Source organism: Crinia signifera, chromosome 3 (genome assembly GCF_055691185.1).
Source record: "Crinia signifera chromosome 3, ASM5569118v1, whole genome shotgun sequence".
NCBI classification, from domain to species: domain Eukaryota; kingdom Metazoa; phylum Chordata; class Amphibia; order Anura; family Myobatrachidae; genus Crinia; species Crinia signifera.
This window is the reverse complement of record NC_139219.1, coordinates 14,008,003-14,026,674: the sequence shown is the minus strand read 5'-3', so window position 1 is coordinate 14,026,674 and position 18,672 is coordinate 14,008,003. Positions and strand designations below refer to the sequence as shown.

Sequence of the window (18,672 nt, the reverse complement as noted above, 5' to 3'; positions counted from 1 at the left end):
AAATATATTTTTAGATTGAAACGGCAGGACTAGGAGAGGTACTGGGGGAATGAAGCAGTGATAAGGGAGGAGAAGTGATAAGGTGCCTGGTACTTTATAACCGGCCAATCAGCTCCTAACTGTTCCTTTTTAAACCCAGGCGATAACTTAACAGCTGATTGGCCGGTGACAAAGTACCAGATAAATCGGAATATGAACAGAAATCTAATATCAACTAAATCGCTGTAGTATATTATAAATCAGTCATGGATTCTTCATCTCCGTAACCATAAAATGACAATCACTTTACATTGGGATCGAGCAAACACTGCATTAACAAACTGTAAATCCCCAAATTACTCACTTATAATATAGAACAGGTCACCAGGTAATACGTTGCGGTTATTAAATGCCCATTTGTCTCAACGCTATGATTAAAATTCAATATGCAGATCTACTGCAATTAATTGTGCCTCTTCTAGGCCCTGCGTGTAACTAGTAATGAAGGATGGTTCTACACCAAGCGACTAATAGTGAGTCAAATACACTAATGACCATTTAACAACTATTTATAACTAATCTCATTCATTAACACTCGGGAAGACAGTTTATTCCTGGAAACACTATTCCTCTCCCGTTCCAAATGAGCTCTGTGTTACACAGATGTTTCATGATCTGTCGCTAGTTCAAAACCCGTCAAACTGACGGCCGCTGAAATGTACTTTCTCTTTGAGCTGTGACAGTTTTTACTTTCACTTTCAACTGTGACAGTTTTTAGCCCAGAAACTCTCCACCCCACCCCCAGTCCCTATTTGCTCCTACCTCAAATCTCTGTCTTCACAGCTCCCTCTCTCCAAAACCAGTAAGTTTGAAACGGATCAGTGTCCCTGCAAAAATCACTTTCACTCTCTGTTGTGACTTTGTTTGCACACAAAGGAGTAAATTGGTATGTCGGGGGTGGCCTCTAGAGGTCATTGGCGGTACTTTACCTCATAGAGGTGAGGGGTAGTTAGCCTTTTATATATAGAGAGAGAGGGAGAGATCTTTGGTCTCTTTTGAAGTTCAATAAATACAGCTTAGTTATAGTAATTCTCTAGGAACATGCAGTAATTCTAGCTGCTGCCTGTGGTCGATGTTAGAAAACCATATTATCTAACAGATCTCGTCTGTCTTATGGGAAATCCAGCCTGTTTCTCCTGTGCCTTCAGCTCAGGGAACTCCAGTCAGACACACTACCACAGGGGATGAAGTAGGTAAATCAAATATGTCACTGTATTTCTATGTCTATATAACCTACTGAGGGCACCGGGGGCAGCTGACCATTAAGAGAGTGCCGGGCCGACATATAGAGACTATGTCTATATATATATATATATATATATATATATATATATATATTTAGAAATTGCGTGGTCCGGCACTCCAAAATAAAAGAATGGCTGTCGCTGGTGCCCTCACTGAAGCGGGGAATCCGCTGCATGTACAGTGTATCCGGGGTGCGGCACTCAGCTGTAAAACATACGCTCTGGGAGGCGGTTGTTTGGACAACGTTTCAGTTTTTTAATAAACTGTTTTCAAGTCAAGTACAAGGAAAGTGACAGTGCATACCTTAATTTATACTTACAACCCACTTGATGTGGCGCGAGAAGCCGCACGCCGGCGGGGAGGGTCCGTGCTCCGTCCTGCCGTGGCCAGTATGGATGAAGTCACACCGCCGGACGTCGGGGCTCACGCTGCCAAGGGAATTGGTTGTCAAGGCAACCAAGACGCTATGGAGACATCAACAAAAACATGCCGTGAATATGTGGTAAAGAAAAACATAGAAAGACAAGTATAGCATGCATTAAGCGCCTGGACATTGTACTGACATGGCTTTAAACATGATCCAAAATGTGCATGAATGTGGACAATATACATGCAAAATATACACGAAAAATGCAGATTCAATGCAGATATAAACCGAATGCAGATTGAAGGATCGCATGACGGCGCACAGATCCGCCATACGCCTAGCCATAGAAAAAGGATCCAGCGAGCAACCGGTGGCTCGCCATTTTGCTACCCACCAACATCCCCTAAATACTCTACGATATAGGATGATAGACACTGTCCCTCCATCCATTAGAGGAGGTGACAGGGGTCTTAAATTACTACAACTTGAAAGTAGGTGGATTGCAAGATTAGATGTGGTTGCTCCCAAGGGGCTAAATGAGGGAAACTCTTATGGATGTTTCCATTAAGATCCCCTCCATTCATACATATATATAGTTTTCTCTGATATTCTCCATGTTTAACGCTTGCATTTTTTACGTACATTTTTTATGGATTTTTCGTGTATATTTTGCATGTATATTGTCCACATTCATGCACATTTTGGATCATGTTTAAAGCCATGTCAGTACAATGTCCAGGCGCTTAATGCATGCTATACTTGTCTTTCTATGTTTTTCTTTACCACATATTCACGGCATGTTTTTGTTGATGTCTCCATAGCGTCTTGGTTGCCTTGACAACCAATTCCCTTGGCAGCGTGAGCCCCGACGTCCGGCGGTGTGACGTCATCCATACTGGCCACGGCAGGACGGAGCACGGACCCTCCCCGCCGGCGTGCGGCTTCTCGCGCCACATCAACTGGGTTGTAAGTATAAATTAAGGTATGCACTGTCACTTTCCTTGTACTTGACTTGAAAACAGTTTATTAAAAAACTGAAACGTTGTCCAAACAACCGCCTCCCAGAGCGTATGTTTTACAGCTGAGTGCCGCACCCCGGATACACTATATATATATTTATATATATTTATATATTCACATAGTACTATCTATTGCTGTTGCCAGCGTACTCGTTTTGTTAATGTTGCAAGGCAGTTGACATAACAGTTCCATAATCCATCGATCCTAATTAGGAGAGTGATTAATGTACATGCAAATAAACAGATGTTATATTTCTATGTTGTCCAATGTTTCATCAGACAGCGCCTCTAATCACCAAAGGAATATGTAGTTCAATGAACACAAATTAAAGGCAGTGATGTAGAAGCGATACTGTTAAGAAAGATGTAATTACAAGTGGTCCCGTCATGTAAATAGACAACTGCTGACAGATGGCAGAGTGTAAAAGTCACATCAGTATGTCAGAGATAAATAGAGCTTATATCATGAGAGGCTTCTCCGTGGGGAGGGAGACGGCTCAAACGCATCACTGCTGTGACCCTCTGGGAGCAGAGGGGCGAAGGTTTAATAGAAAGGCGGACACTGCACTTAGGTCTTATGGAGTGTAATAGGTAAGGGCATTTATATATATATATATATATATATATATATATATATATATATATATATGAAAAAAGAGTGGGGTTTCAGAGGGCGCTAATGTACCACAACAATTTCAATAAAAAATGGTATTTATTACAACCACATTTAAAAATTATCATAAAAAACACCTACTTGGGTGTAATATTCACACATAAACAACAGATATACAACTCTGGTGAGACATTGCAAATCACAATTGGATCGATGACACTGGTGGTATAGTCAATTCAGAATGGAAGGCCCAACGCGTTTCCGATGGGCTTGATTTTCTCCAATAATGTGCGATACTGGGCTCAAATGAAAAACGGCCCGTACAATAATGGAGTTCTATGGAGATGTGCATACAGCATGAATCCACCACAGATTCACTGTGGTGGATTCATGCTGTATGCACATCTCCATAGAACTCCATTATTGTACGGGCCGTTTTTCAATTGAGCCCAGTATCGCACATTATTGGAGAAAATCAAGCCCATCGGAAACGCGTTGGGCCTTCCATTCTGAATTGACTATACCACCAGTGTCATCGATCCAATTGTGATTTGCAATGTCTCACCAGAGTTGTATATCTGTTGTTTATGTGTGAATATTACACCCAAGTAGGTGTTTTTTATGATAATTTTTAAATGTGGTTGTAATAAATACCATTTTTTATTGTAATTGTTGTGGTACATTAGCGCCCTCTGAAACCCCACTCTTTTTTTCATTTCTATTCCTTGGATCTTACCTAACAGAAGATCCCTCAGAGGTGCTGCTCCATAGTTCTTGAGCGCAGAAAGGGGACCCCCCATATCTGGTTATATATATATATATATATATATATATATATATATAACCATGGCTGTATGATGGCACTCCAAATAATACTCATTACACCACAGAGTTGGATGATAACGTTTCGAGGCTACTTTATTGCGTCTTCATCAGATCACATCAATTACACATACAAAAATGACATTTATACTTACAGGACATCAGTGTACGTGTGTCCAGGTGCGGGAGCAGCTTCCAGGCGTCTTCCGCATCCAGTGTCAATGTGCGTCGCACCACGTCACTCCGCACAGACGTGGATGCACCCCGGCGACCCGGCGGCTCCGTTACCATGGACACTGTAAACATAATACATGGACAGCCTTATTAAATAGATAACATAAAAGATTAAAAGTAAAAAAGACACTGCAGCCGATAGGAGCTCACGTTTTTAACTGGTAGAGTGCTTCCACACTGGGCACATATCACTAGAGATAGTGACTCAGAAAGGGATTCTCCCACGGGAGTTAGTGATTTTCACCCATACACTGTGCGATTATTAAGTGTATGCCAATCCCTTCTGATTGTCACAAATGATCTCACAAACGTGCTAAACTCTAACTGGCACGAGTGAACTTGCGGCAATTTGAGCATCTACTAAAAGAGGTTCAATACCCGCTCTTACTGCTCACACCTGGTCTGTCGGTCCACTCCATTCTGTACAGACCAAGAGCACACTGTTCTAAGTGGAATCAGCACATATACCATATCTCATCACAAACATCTGCCTGCCACCTTAGTTTTAAAGTGTGTTACCCTACCCTTGTTTGTTATTATATGTATTTTTTATCTCGCAGTTCTTAAAAGAAAACAATAAAGGTTATATTTTATTCTCTTTTTTGGTGCACCGACACAGGACATCCTTCTCTTTTCTTGTTCTTGTTAACTTTCATGTCCGAGGTAGCACACCCCCACATATGTAATCATTATTCCAGTATACTATAATTCAGGGGGTCCACCCATCATACCAATGTGTCTTATGCGACCTACCACTCCCCTTTGTATCCCTTCTTTATCACAAACGTAGTCGTACAAGTGAGTCTGAGCTTGATAAAGTATTTCTTGCCAGATGAAGGACAAAGAGGTGCATGCAATCATAGATCTACACGTGAGACATCCCAGACACTTGAAACTGCCATTTTTGCGGGTGAGAGAAGCGTCAGAACCGCATTGTACAGGTGCCAGGACCCTGACTGGTGGTTCGTATTCGGCAGTGCAGCCATCGGCAGCTCCCCTCATATGCTCAGGTAGAAGCTACCGCTGCAGACTCAAATGTAACTTTTTGCACACACATAAAAGCCACATTTGTACCCATCCATTTCGATGGGGGTGTTAAAGCTGATTGGTTGCCGTGGGCAAAGTCTTCATTGGTCCACTTCTCCACTCTACACTTTATGATCATCTTTGCAAAACACAAACATTTTTTTTCTTTCAAATAAATAATTACCATATGAACAATTCCATCACAGCATTGTATAAAGCACTTACTTTATTGCATAAAATATTGAAGACTAGTTCCCAGCCCGTCGAAATGACGGAATAACACAATGCTAATGTCAGCTGTGCACACCGAACGGAATTTCTCCATCAGGTGCTATCTAGTGTTTGCCTCCACGCAAAACACTGGAATCCCCCCCCCCATAGAGGTGAGGAGCAGTGGGGAGGGGGTGGGGGTTGGGGAGGGGGTGGGGTTTGGGGAGGGGGTGGGGGTTGGGGAGGGGGTGGGGGTAGGGGTGTGTGTGGGGGTTGGGGTGGGGGTGGGGGTTGGGGAGGGGGTGGGGGTAGGGGTGGGGGTTGGGGAGGGGGTGGGGGAAGGGGATGGCGAAATTTGGTGGGCCCCAGCTTGACCCATTGTCTCCTCCTCTTCCTCCTCCTCTTCCTCCTCCTCTTCCTCCTCCTCTTCCGGCTGCTCCTGGGCTGCCTGGTCCCGGGCTGCCTGCTCCCGGGCTTCTATGCGGGCTCTTGCCCGTGCTGAAATGTTCATGTTGATGGCATAGAAATCGAAGATTGGGTTTCATATAAAAGGGGGAAAGAAAAATTCACATTAGTCATGCTCATAACCTTCCAAATTATCATTGCTGTTATATTTCAGACATTTATCATGCAAACTAATTGATATGCTACACCCAAAAACTGAGCAACTACTTAAACCCCCCCCTATACACCCCATATACACCCCCTATACACCCCATATACACCCCCTATACACCCCATATACACCCCCTATACACCCCCTATACACCCCCTATACACCCATATACACCCCCTATACACCCCATATACACCCCATATACACCCATATACACCCCCTATACACCCATATACACCCCCTATACACCCCCTATACACCCCATATACACCCACATACTCAGGAACATATTTATAAAAAGTACAGAAAACATTGCAAAAAAACGCAGACATACTAGTAAATAAAAACTTACATTGGGCAATATGGCGGCGAAGTGAAGATAGCAACACTGGCTGCCGCCGGCGCAGGTCAGACCAGCGCCGCTCAACTTGGCCCAGGCTTCTGTGAACGCCGGTCCGGGCGAAGATTTGCCGGCGGGCAGCATTATATGCCCGCCGCTTGTCCATGTTGGACACATATGGGCCCCTGGGCCCCAGACGCCGGTCCATGACCTCAACCAAGGCCAACAGCTCCTGGGTAGAAAACGCCCTAGCCCTGGTTGAAGTCATAGTGGCAATGGCGCAGTTATTAATTGCAGGTACATATATCACTTTTGGTGCTTGCTGATTGGTGTAAAAAATGTTTGTTTAGTATTAACTTTATTAATCCTTCTTACATGAACAAACTGGATGCGAATAGAAACTTACGCGGACCGTTCCGATATACACACACCATAACCAAGAGCATGCATTTAATGTATAGAGAGGAACTGTATATACAGTGTGCGTAAAATAATACACGCAACCGTCTACTAATAAATACGCTGCTAAAAGGGGCACAATACACCCATTTCCATGGAGAGACGTACTGTATATACAGTGTGCGTAAAATAATACACGCAACCGTCTACTAATAAATACGCTGCTAAAAGGGGCACAATGCAACATGTTGGTGTATGACAATTTCATACTCATTACATATGTAAGGAAAGCATTATAACGTGATGTTTTGAAATGTGACTCACAAAGCATACACAAACTCAAACAGATACCAGCTGACAACACTCATCATTGGAATGACAGGTGCACACATTTCACGATTTAGCACACAATGCTCCACAACCTGTGTATGTGCATATACAGGTGATTGATCAGGTGCGTTGAGACCTGCGTAATTTAAGCGGCAATTATCGGCGGGAAATATCGTCGTAAATTAGCAACTACATTGCGGGGAAAAATATACGCCCCCTTGTTCATGGTGGGAGATTAACATATAAATATTCAGTCAGATGCAGGCCAGAATTGCTGCAAACATGTCTAACTCAGACGATTCCGCAGCTGAGGACGCTCTACAGAGAGCACAAGCAGAATCCCTGCTTGAAGCTTTACAGAAGAGGGAACAGGAGCGGAGAAGGAGGGCTCAAGAGAGAAGTAGCCTGCAAGACCAATCGGGCCCCTCACTAACAGGCCCTGTTCAACCTCCACCAGCTCCTCAAGGGCCAAGCAACCAGCCAGAACAAGAGGTTGCATCTCTCCAAACAGGTGTGACCCAGCAGGTGCATGTTGAGAGAACTGGGGCCACCAGAAAACGAGCTGCAACATCTAGGGTGAGGACTGAGCAGGATACCACCACCAAAAAGAGAAACCCTGCATTTGTAGAGGCAGAATTAAGAATTTTAGTGCCCAGAGCACGCAAATGGATTGAATTGCCAACCAGGAAGCCGGGTGCCAGTGCAAGGAGAAACCTTTGGGACAAGATCACAGAGGAAGTGAACCAGGTGTCACCAGTGGTCAGAGATTGGCTTGCGGTGAAGAAAAGGCAAGTGTGTTTGTCCCCCTGATAATGTCATATGTGTGTACATATGTTACATGTATGTTTTGAGAATAATAGAAAGGTGTGTTTGTAGATAGTGCTACACTTCAATGTCACATGTGAACACAACCATGTCTAATAACCCACATTGATATATGAAACATGCACCATTGGTGTGATGTGAGGTTATGGGCACAGTTCTGCTCATGTGAAGTATGTGATGGGACAAGAGAAAGTGTGTTTTGGAAAGAGTTGTTGTAACATGTTCCATATGATGCAACTGAAACAAGAATGACCAAACTGTGCACATGTAGCTGGTGAGAAACTACACATCCCAGTATGCCATCCCATAGTTAAATGACTCCATAATAACCACACTGTCAAGCTATGGTGGAATGTGTAGTTTCACACCAGGTGGAGGTGCATAATTTGGCCATGGATGATGTCATTTCTGCATAGTGATCTATGTATGTGCATTTAGTGGCCTAATGAATGAGATGAGACACTGAAATGCCTCCTAATGGAGACATTAATGTGTGTGTGGGACACATATGGCTAAAAAACATAAGATCACCCACACTAGGAAATGTAACGTAGTCATGATGTTCACTAGCACAGTGGTGCACATATCTCATGGTGATATTTGTATTTTTAAACTTGTAGGTGGACAGACTTCAAAACGACACTGAAGAGGAAGATGACTGACCGGTACAACCACAGCATGTCCACCGGGAGAGGTCCTATGCCCGATAATTTGGAGTATACCCCCCTGGAGCAGGACGCCTTGGACGTCATTGATGTGGCCGAGGTCAGGGGGATCTCCAATATGGACAGTGAGCTCCCGGCGGAGGTCTTTGATGCTGCTTTTGATGGTAAGTCACAGTAATGCATTGTATTTTGAAAGATATTTTTTAGTGCGTATGTGATGGTGACATTGTTTTCAATTATTATCCTAGCAGAAGCAGAAACCCAGGATGAACCGGCAGCATCTTCCTCTGCAGAGCCACAGGTGGAGCAAGTGGTCCAGCCTCCACCAAGAAGACACCCCCAGCCCCAGCCACAGGAGACATGGGATGAGAGCGTGATGGTGATGCTGGAGAGGATCGAGCAGCAAGGGGTGGATGCTGCGCTCCGTCAGCAGCAGATTGGGGAATTTTTGGAGGATTGGAAGGCCACAAACAGGCAGCAGTGTGAGGCCTTCAACCGACACTCTGGCGGCTGGCATGCAAAGCATTGGCCAACACCTCAGCCGCCAGAATGACATTCTTGCGGAGCTGCTGACCACCGCCAGGTCCCTAAGGGACAATCCCCCATCTGCTGGCCCACCCCAAGCTGCTCCCCAACCTTCCACCTCTGCTGACCCTCCTGTGTCCACTAGGGGAAGACGCCGCAAGCCATCTGAGCCAAAGGCCCCTGTCCCCAAGGCCCCATCTAAAAGGGGGAAAAAAGGGCCCAAATAATGAGACCTGGTTCACTTCCTCTGTGGTTGGACCCCAAATGTTTAAATTGCACTGGACATCCACTTCCTGAGTTGGCCATCGATCCATTTTCGTGCCATGGGCATTAAAGTTCTTATTTTGACCTCTACAAATGCAGGATAAATTTTTGGTGGTGTGTATCTTGCTTAGTATTCACCCTGGTTGTTGCAGTACGTATTCTGGTGTCCCCATTTCTTTCACCATTGCATTTGCAGGGTAACACATTTGCAGGGTAACACATGTTTGGAGATATGCAACCTCTTGTTCTGGCTGTTTTTTTATTTTTGTGTCTATTTTATTTGTTTATTTGATTTATGACATGAAAGTGTCAAATAAGCTGTGATGCTGAACAGCAAATAAATTTATTTTACCAATTAAAACAAAATTGTTGTATGTGTAATTTCTTGTGTGAAACAAATACTACATTTATGTGTACTTACTGACCAGGGTATTTTTGAACATTTGTTGAAGTGTGGTCGAAGTTTCCCATGTGTAACCCTCTCCATGGCCATTCCCATGTTCCAACTTTTCCCTGCTAATTAGTTTGTGTCAGCACATGTGCAGAGCAACTTAATAGGTGAGAAACAGTTTGTGTGCAGGTGAGGTAGCTCCTACAGTAGTAGGTAAAAGCAGGTCCAGAACAATGCTTTCCTCATGGAGTGGGTGAGGCAGACAAACAAGGGTCAAAAGGTACATTTGTGTAGGAATGCATATGTGTCCTCCCTAAAAAAAGATGTGTGAATCGGCCAAACATGATAAAATTGCTTGTGAACAAACATGTATAAGTTTTTAAATATATATGATTTTACAGTGTCATAAGCAGATGTAGGAATCCTTTGTTAGAGAGATGTGAGTGCAATAATGTGATTTGTGGCATCTTACATCCAGAGTGTAGTAAAATCCAATTCATAGCAGATCAGATAGTGGTACAGTTCTGTATTTTGGGTACTATACAAAGATTGTGTGCAAAATAGTGGGCATGGGCTTAAAACATTGCTGAAACATCCTTTGTAGGTGTTAGATGTGGTTTATGTTATTGTATCATAAATACAAAACCTATGTTTGTATTAGAGTGAACACGTTGACACATGTCGACTTGTGTAGATTGAGTGTGCTACTGTGTAAAGTCTATGAAAGCACGTAGTGAATGTGTCTAACTGTTTAGCAAATACCTACCTTAGCATATATAAGCAGGTCTTAAAAAGATTCTTACCTTAAATTAAACAAACCTTTAAATGTAGAGAAGTATAGAAAGATAAGCTTCCAATGTGTTTGAGTGCTGTGTGTGGCTTGCAGGTAGTGAAATCATGGTTTGGACTTAATAGACTGCAGCATTGCTTATTACATTCAGGTGTATGTGTTTGAGTAGTAATCAGCGTTAATTAGGAAACCCAGGCGCACGCTGGCATGCGGTATCTGTAGGGGTGGTCTGAGATGGCGGTTGGCGGCCGCCTGTTTTGTGTCCGAAATGAACGGTGCTTTAGTCGATCGTGCGGTAGTAGCACCGCTCATTTTTGGTGCACACCCCCGTGTACGCCCATATTTACGCCCATTTTCCCTCATTATTTCGGCCGCTCCCCTCAACACGCCCCTATGCCGCCCTCAATGCCCGTACACTCGCGTACAGGTTTTTTCGCACGTAGAGACCCGTCCGTAAGCGTTGTGGAGTGTTCGCGCCTGCGCATTAGCGAATGTACGCATGCGCAGATCATAAAAAACCCGGCCGCACCAACCAGAATAAGGCCCAATGTCTTCTAAAGTCAGTCTTTGATTGAAAATTGGTGAATTTTAGTTTAATCCATAATCAAATAATTATTCAATGAATACAGATTACAAAATGGCACATCATGGTTTAATGAGGATGACGAGGGACTTGTGAGTCTAGTACTTTAAAAATAATTGAAATTGGCAGTAATGTTCCCCAGCACAATTATACTTATAATCTCTAGAGAATTTCGTGCCTATATAATGTAGTCGCTTTGCTAACTTTGCTGAGAGTCCGGAGACAGCAAGCCGAGAGAGGTGTGTAATAATATATAATATATGCAGGTCACATCTACCTTGTATTAATCAATTTTTTCTAAATCCAGTGGCAGACATTATTATCTGCTAAATAATCAAACGGGAACGTTGTGCCTAGAGTGAAAAGCATTGCATTAATGTAGTCTGAAGATTTGCTACCAAGTATTCATAGTGCTGCTTCCATTGAACATGCACTTAATTAAATGGAATGTAATGCAAATTGCAGGAATTATGAATATTAAGGATTTTCAGTATATAGGACGGCAAAGAATGAACAGAGAAAGACTGCGTAATGTTTTCATGCAATATGTTATATGTATGTCTGCGATATAAGTATTCCTGGAAAGGCTACCATTAGATATTTAGCCGTCGCCTTAATTACATTCTATGCAAGACTTCACATGCGGAACAGGTTCAATCTCCTATAACCGAAATGTTTGGGAGCAGAAGTATTTTGGATTTCGATTGTTCCTGTATTTTGGAATATTTGCACATATATATATATAACGTGATATCTTGGGTTCCAAGTATAAACACAATGCATTGATGTGTTATATACACCTTACACACAAAGGGCTTATTTCAGACCTGATTGTTGGCCTGCTAAGTTCCACCAGCTAGGTGGTGGACCAATGGTAGATCTCGAGGACCAGTTTGGCCACCCATGCAGAGGGTATAGGTTCTAAATGTCAAAATTCACAATGTCCTCAAGGAAAGCTAGGGGACATTTTGAATATTACATAGAAACATAGAATGTGACGGCAGATAAGAACCACTTGGCCTATCTAGTCTGCCCCTCTATTAAACATGTTACCTCAAACCATATTTGATCCTTATTTCTGTGTAAGGATATCAATATGCCTATCCCAAGCATGTTTATATTGCTCTACTGTATTTGCCTCTACCACCTCTGATGGTCGGCTATTACACTTATCTACTACTCTTTCTGTGAAGTCATTCTTCCTCGCATTTCCCCTGAATCTTCCTCCCTCTAGTGTCAGTGCCGTACATGCCAATTTTTCTAAACTCCTCACCAGGAGAAGCCCGGAGAGGAGTGAAAGCAGGGCTGGACGAGGCTTCATTTTGGGGGCGGGGCGAGGCTGACGTCACCAAGCCCCACCCCCACGGCCGACAGGCGCATTAATTATCGGGTCCGTGGATGGGGGCAGGGGTTAAAATGTAGCGAAATGCCGCGATTCGCGGCACTTTAGCCCCGCCCCCTCCCCGCGGACCTGCAAAATTCTGACATTTTTACTACGGGGAGGGGGCGGGGTCTGTTGCTACAATGCGGGAGACCGGGAGGGGGACACGATTTGCAGTGCATGTCCTCGTGTTCTGTTCCTGAGAAACAGGTAAAACCCTTGGTAAAACCCTTGAAAGTTTCTATCATGTCCCCTCCTTTCCCTTCTCTGCTCTAAACTATACATATTAAGATCTTTTAGTCTTTCCCGGTACATTTTGTGATGTAGGCCATGCACCATTTTATTTGCCCTTCTTTGTACAGTCTCTGACAAAGAGAATGTCTCCACCTGTTAGTGTTAAGCTGCAGATTATTTACACATCGTGAATGTTGGCATTTTGTACCAAAACCTATTACAATATATAGTTTTATGAAAGTTCAGTGCATCCGGCACTCCTTTGATATCTTGGCTGTGTGCTTAGGGTCATTGTGCTGCTGAAAGATAAACCGTCGCCCCAGTCTGAGGTCAAGAGAGCTCTGGAGCAGGTTTTCATCTAGGATGTCTCTGTACATTTATCTTTCCCTCTATCCTGACTAGTCCCCCAGTTCCTGCCGCTGAAAAACATCCCCACAGCATGATGCTGCCACCACCATGCTTCACTGTAGGGATGGTATTGGCCTCGTGATGAGCGATGCCTGGCTTCCTTCAAACATGATGTCTGGTTTTCACACCAGAGTTTAATCTTTGTCTCATCATTCTGTCTGGTCACTTTACCATACAGGCCTGGTTGGTGGATTGCTGCAGAGATGGTTGTCTTTCTGGAAGGTTCTCCTCCCCACTCCACAGAGGAATGCTAGTGACCATCAGGTTTTTGGTCACCTCCCTGACTAGGGCCCTTCTCCCCCGATCACTCAGTTTAGATGACTGGGCAGCTCTAGGAAGAGCCCTGGGACCTTCAAAGCAACAAACATTTGTCTGTACCCTTCCCCAGTTTTGTGCTTTGAGACAATCGTGTCTCGGAGGTCTACAGACAATTCCTGTGACTCCATACTTGGTTTGTTCCCTGACATGCACTGTCAAGTGTAGGACCTTATATAGACAGGTGTGCGTGCCATTCCAAATCCTGTCCAGTCAACTGAATGTACCACAGGTGGACTCCAGTTAATCTGTAGGAACATCTCAAGGGTGATCAGTGGAAACAGGATGCACCTGAGCTCAAAGGCTGTGAATACTTATCATTTGATTTCTTATTTTTTTTATTTTTTAATACATTTGCAAAAATCTCCCCAAAAACTTTTTTTTTTCATGTTGTCATTATGGGGTACTGTGTGTAGAATTTTAGGGGAAAATTAAATTATTTCATTTTGTAATAAGGCTGTAACATAAGAATATTTGGAAAAAGTAAAGCGCTGTGAATACTTTCCGGATGCACTGTATTTTATTATTTTGATCTACTTACTTGTACACCAACAATACGGGTCTTTGAATGAGGACACAGTGCAGGAAAAGATACAGCTCCTAACACACATAACCCGAGTCATGGCGGCCTACCTGAAATGACATTGTTGTAAATCCTTGGTGTCTCTCTATGCATGGGGGACTATGTATGTATGGGCTCAATGGGCAGCTGCTCATGGGCCCCGCAATTTTAGGGGCCTTCGAGCGTGGGGCGGATTAGGTTGGGGGCATCTGCCTCACTTTTTGGGAGGCAGTAGACAATGCTGCCTGGTCGCCATGATTGTGACTAACGCACAGAGCGACCAGGCAGCATTTTCTACCTGCCTTCCAGCCTGCAGCCAGACAGTGAATGGATGTAAGCATGCTGACTGGTGAATGGCTGGAGCTATCCACCAATCAGAGTCCAGCATTCTCTACCAGCCTCCCAGCCTGCAGCCAGACAGTGAATGAATGTCAGCATGCTGACTGGTGAATGGCTGGAGCTATCCACGAATCAGAGTTCTGACAGACATTCACTGTATGGAAGAAAGTGGGCGTGTTATGATTTTTTTCTTTTTTACATTTTTTTCTTGCTAATGGGTGTGGAGGGAAGGGCCACAAATACATTGCTTTGCCTGGGGGCCTACAATGCTATTAGGACAGCCCTGAGCACAGCTTAGGCTGAACTCTAAATTCCACGTTGTTTCATTGCCTCTGAGAATCAGATTCACCCCTGCCTCAGAATCAGGCCCTTAGTATTCAACCGAATCCTGGATTCCATGCCTTCCCGTTGCCTAAGACACACAAGTCTTATTCCTGATAAGAAATATCCATTTATTGAGCTGTTATAGGAAGCAGTGCAAGGAAGGAATTGTGCTGTCAGAGGAACATATTAGCAGAACTCTCATTTCTGGTCTCTAGTAATTCACCACTAATTGCTTCATATTCAATTACAAGCAGCAGTGACATAGAAGATGCCCAAGACAGACAGAACCATTTATCAAGATGACGCACTTTGCAGCTATTCCAGCAGGGAGACAGGTCAGGAAGCACAGGCAGAACAATGCTTGGCTAATTTAGGAGTCATTTTGAACTGACAGCTAATTGCAAGAGGCTGCAGGTTTATATAGACGTGATACGTACAGAGCTAATTAACTGTGCATTCCGAATCAGGCTGGGATCAGGCTGCTTTCATTACTGAGCCGCTAAACGCTCTGGGACTGTTTGCATCCCTCCTTGTCCTGCTCTCTGGTTACAGGAAGGGAGGAGAGGCTACGGTTCTAAGACGTCCCCCAAACATGACGAGGTACAGACTGGACCACTAAACCTAAAATGCAAAGTTGCTTTAAATAAAATAACTACCGGTAGTTAAAAGCCCATCAAAATGACCGGCTTCTACAGTGTGCTTTCACTTTGAGCTGTGACAGTTTTTACTTTCAATTTCAGCTGTGACAGTTTTTACTTTCACTTTGACAGTTTTTAGCCCATAAACTCTCTGGTTGGTTGGGACTTTATCTCCATTGACTTTATCTCTCTCCAAGGCTTAGTAAATTAACCCCTTAGTTTGCTATTATCAAGTTGTTTTTGCAAAAGGGTGACACCGCAGACCAATACATTTAACAATTGGTGGAAACTTGCAGTCAAGGTTCAGCAATACTCTTGACACTCCATTGACTTGCATTCATCCGAAGGTTGCCACCACCACTCCTCACCCAACAATGCTCTCTGTTCTCACTAGTTAAGTTGGTCCCATAACAAAGTCCATAGTCTCATGTAGAGCGTTATCAGTCTGTGCGTTTGACCATAGTATCTTCTCCCAATGCAGGCACCGGGTTTTGTAGTAGAACTCATCCAGGATGACCAACCACATGTGTCCCCTGATTGGGGAGTGATCCTGTCACTCTAGGGACGAGTATCAGGATGGACTTATTTCTAGATCGACCTAATTCCCCAACGGTAGACATTATATTCAGCGGAATGATGACTTACCAAATATCTGGTGGATTGTTGCACACTTGTCCCTACAGTCGTTTGTAAATAAAACCTAGCAATTGTATAAGTCACATCATGTAACAAGGTCTTCTGCTTTTTCGGTTCCAGGGGCTTGTACTGAAAAGACTTGGGCGTAACAACCTCGCTGAGAAGTTTCTCCGAGACGCAGTCCGGATTCAGAGCACATCGCACGATTCTTGGAATGGTCTTGGTGAGGTCCTACAAGCACAGGGGAAGCACGAAGCCGCGGTAGAGTGTTTCATAACCGCATTAGACCTGGAGTCCAGCAGCCCAGTCTCCCCATTCACCGTCATACCCCGAGAGCTGTAAAGAAGGCTGGAGTAACTGGACCGGTCTACTTTTTCAACCCAATACAGTACTGCAAGCATAATAGGCTTTTAAATCTGATCATTAAAGCGAATGTATTTTATTTTATTTTATTGAAAATGAATTGTAATTAATAAGAATAATGTAAATATAAAGGCTATCTTATACTTCCGTAAAAACATGAGACGTTTATTTTGCACTCTTCATATTCTAAGACATTTCTGATTAATGATAACTTGAGACGTCCGCGCAGGGCCTGAACTGGCAGAAGGAATTCTCTGTGTAGCTGGAATTCAGTAATTACAGAAAGCATGATTTTAAATGAAATATTTATTTGCGTTTTAGGCAGGAAATTGTCATTTTTAGGTATTTATGTCTATTGGAAGATGATGTATTGGACTTTAAGTTTATAGAAAACATATATTTATATAAATATTTGAAATACTCTCTTTAATATAAAAGGACAATGAAGATCACATGACATTATGGGCTGATCTGAGCAACGGAGTTGGTACAAGATTTATAGTAACTGCCACACGCACGCTTGATAAGTGTGCAGAACCTTATTTTATTCACTTCGGAAATGATGTCACAGCTTTCTGCTGGTTGTTGGAACTACAGTAGTTGTAAGAATTAAACATTAGGCCAAACTTCAGGTGCTGGGACCGCATATCCCTGAGTACCGCCACAAAACAAGCACTGGCTGTGCAGTCCCTGACCTCCCGGTGATTGATTGGTGGCTGGTGGCACCGAGAGGCGGGGCTTAGATCAGGTGGGGCCTAGGGGGTGGGGCTTAACTCCGGTGCTGCGGAACAAGCTGGCTTCTATAAATGGCATCTGCTGCAGCCCATAGGGCTGACTGTGGCTGTGATGAGTAGGGATCGCTTCTATAAGTCAATAGCACTGATAGGCAGTCCCGCGGGTGGCAGATTTTACTGGGGGGGGGGGCTGCTGTCCTGCAGCACATAGGTAAAATCTGCCACCGAATTCCATATTATAATCATTATTAATTACTGTAATATAAAGCATACATCCTTTCTCTGCTATGTCTTTCTCTTTCCTTCCTCTCCACCCTTTGGGGCCAATTCAGACTTGTTCGCACAATGCCGAATTCGGCCCCATCCACGATGTTGGGGGTCTGTGAATGCGCATAGTCAGTCATGCGCAAACCCCCAGAGCGTTCGTGAAATGATTGACAGGCAGGGGAGCGGTCGTGGGGTCCGCCCAGCGTTTCACGGTGTGCCCACAAAAAACGGTGGGTGCACCCATGGAAATGCTGAAGTCACATGATGTCAGCACCCGCCCAGAATTCGTACAAAACGCAGCCTAGTGAGCAGGTCTGAATATCCCCCTTTGTATGGTCCCTTCCTTCCAACCTTCCCTTTTATTTCCTTCCTTCCTCTGTAGCCTTTGTTGTTTCTCACTATAACCCTGAATAAATGATGTGTCCGGCGGTCACTACAGCTCAGCGTGTGTTTGTTATTATACAGATTGCTCCAACAGACAGCTGTAGAGTCGCTGTCGGCCCATAGGAAATCACTAGGGTGCCCTTATTGCACAATCCATGTCACAGAGCTCGCGCCCTTCTCCTATCACTGACCGCGATGTCTCTCATCGCTCCTTTTACAATGAATGTAACATTTTTCTTATTGATTTGCTGTAAAGGTTGTTATTGGTGCAATAAACTGTAAATTGCGAATCACACATACCGTTTATTTAAATAAAAATGCCGTATTAAAGACAAATGTAATGGAAAACCCAACCACTGTTCAAAAGCAATTTGATTGGTACTATGGGGAATTAAAGGTACTTCACAGTTGTACATTATGTCTCAGTGTGGTTTGTTCAACATGATATACTGTACAAGTGGTGTAACAGTGGCGCTGCAGCCCAAGCAGTGGCTTGGGGGAGCCGGTGCTGTGGGGGCGCATGGTCTCTGTAGATTCCAATGGATCCGGCCGTCCGTAAGGAATCTGCTGAAAAAGGCAGATGCTAGAGGTCCTACTGGGGAGCATATATCAAACCTGGAACATATATATTGAACCTGGAACATATATATATGTTGCTCCTGGCAACGAGCAGTTAACCCCTGGCAATTGGTATGTAACTCCCTGGCAACGAGCATGTAACCCACAAACACTCGCAATGAATAAGAATCTCCTGGAAATGAGCATGAATGAAACCCCTAGCCCC

The 18,672-nt window shown here is 43.9% G+C and overlaps 1 protein-coding gene across 4 annotated transcripts in view; it reads left to right on the top strand.

Annotated features, from left to right (window-relative positions):
- The window catches only part of TTC7A (tetratricopeptide repeat domain 7A), a 368,146-nt gene extending 349,845 nt beyond the window's left edge, over window positions 1-18,301 (top strand). For all 4 annotated transcript variants that reach the window (XM_083175293.1, XM_083175295.1, XM_083175292.1 and 1 more), the window contains one exon: window positions 16,261-18,301. In XM_083175293.1, the coding sequence (XP_083031419.1) occupies window positions 16,261-16,482 (222 nt within the window). In that variant the 3' untranslated portion in view covers window positions 16,483-18,301. The remainder of the gene's footprint in view (window positions 1-16,260) is intronic.
- Window positions 18,302-18,672: the final 371 nt, after the last annotated feature.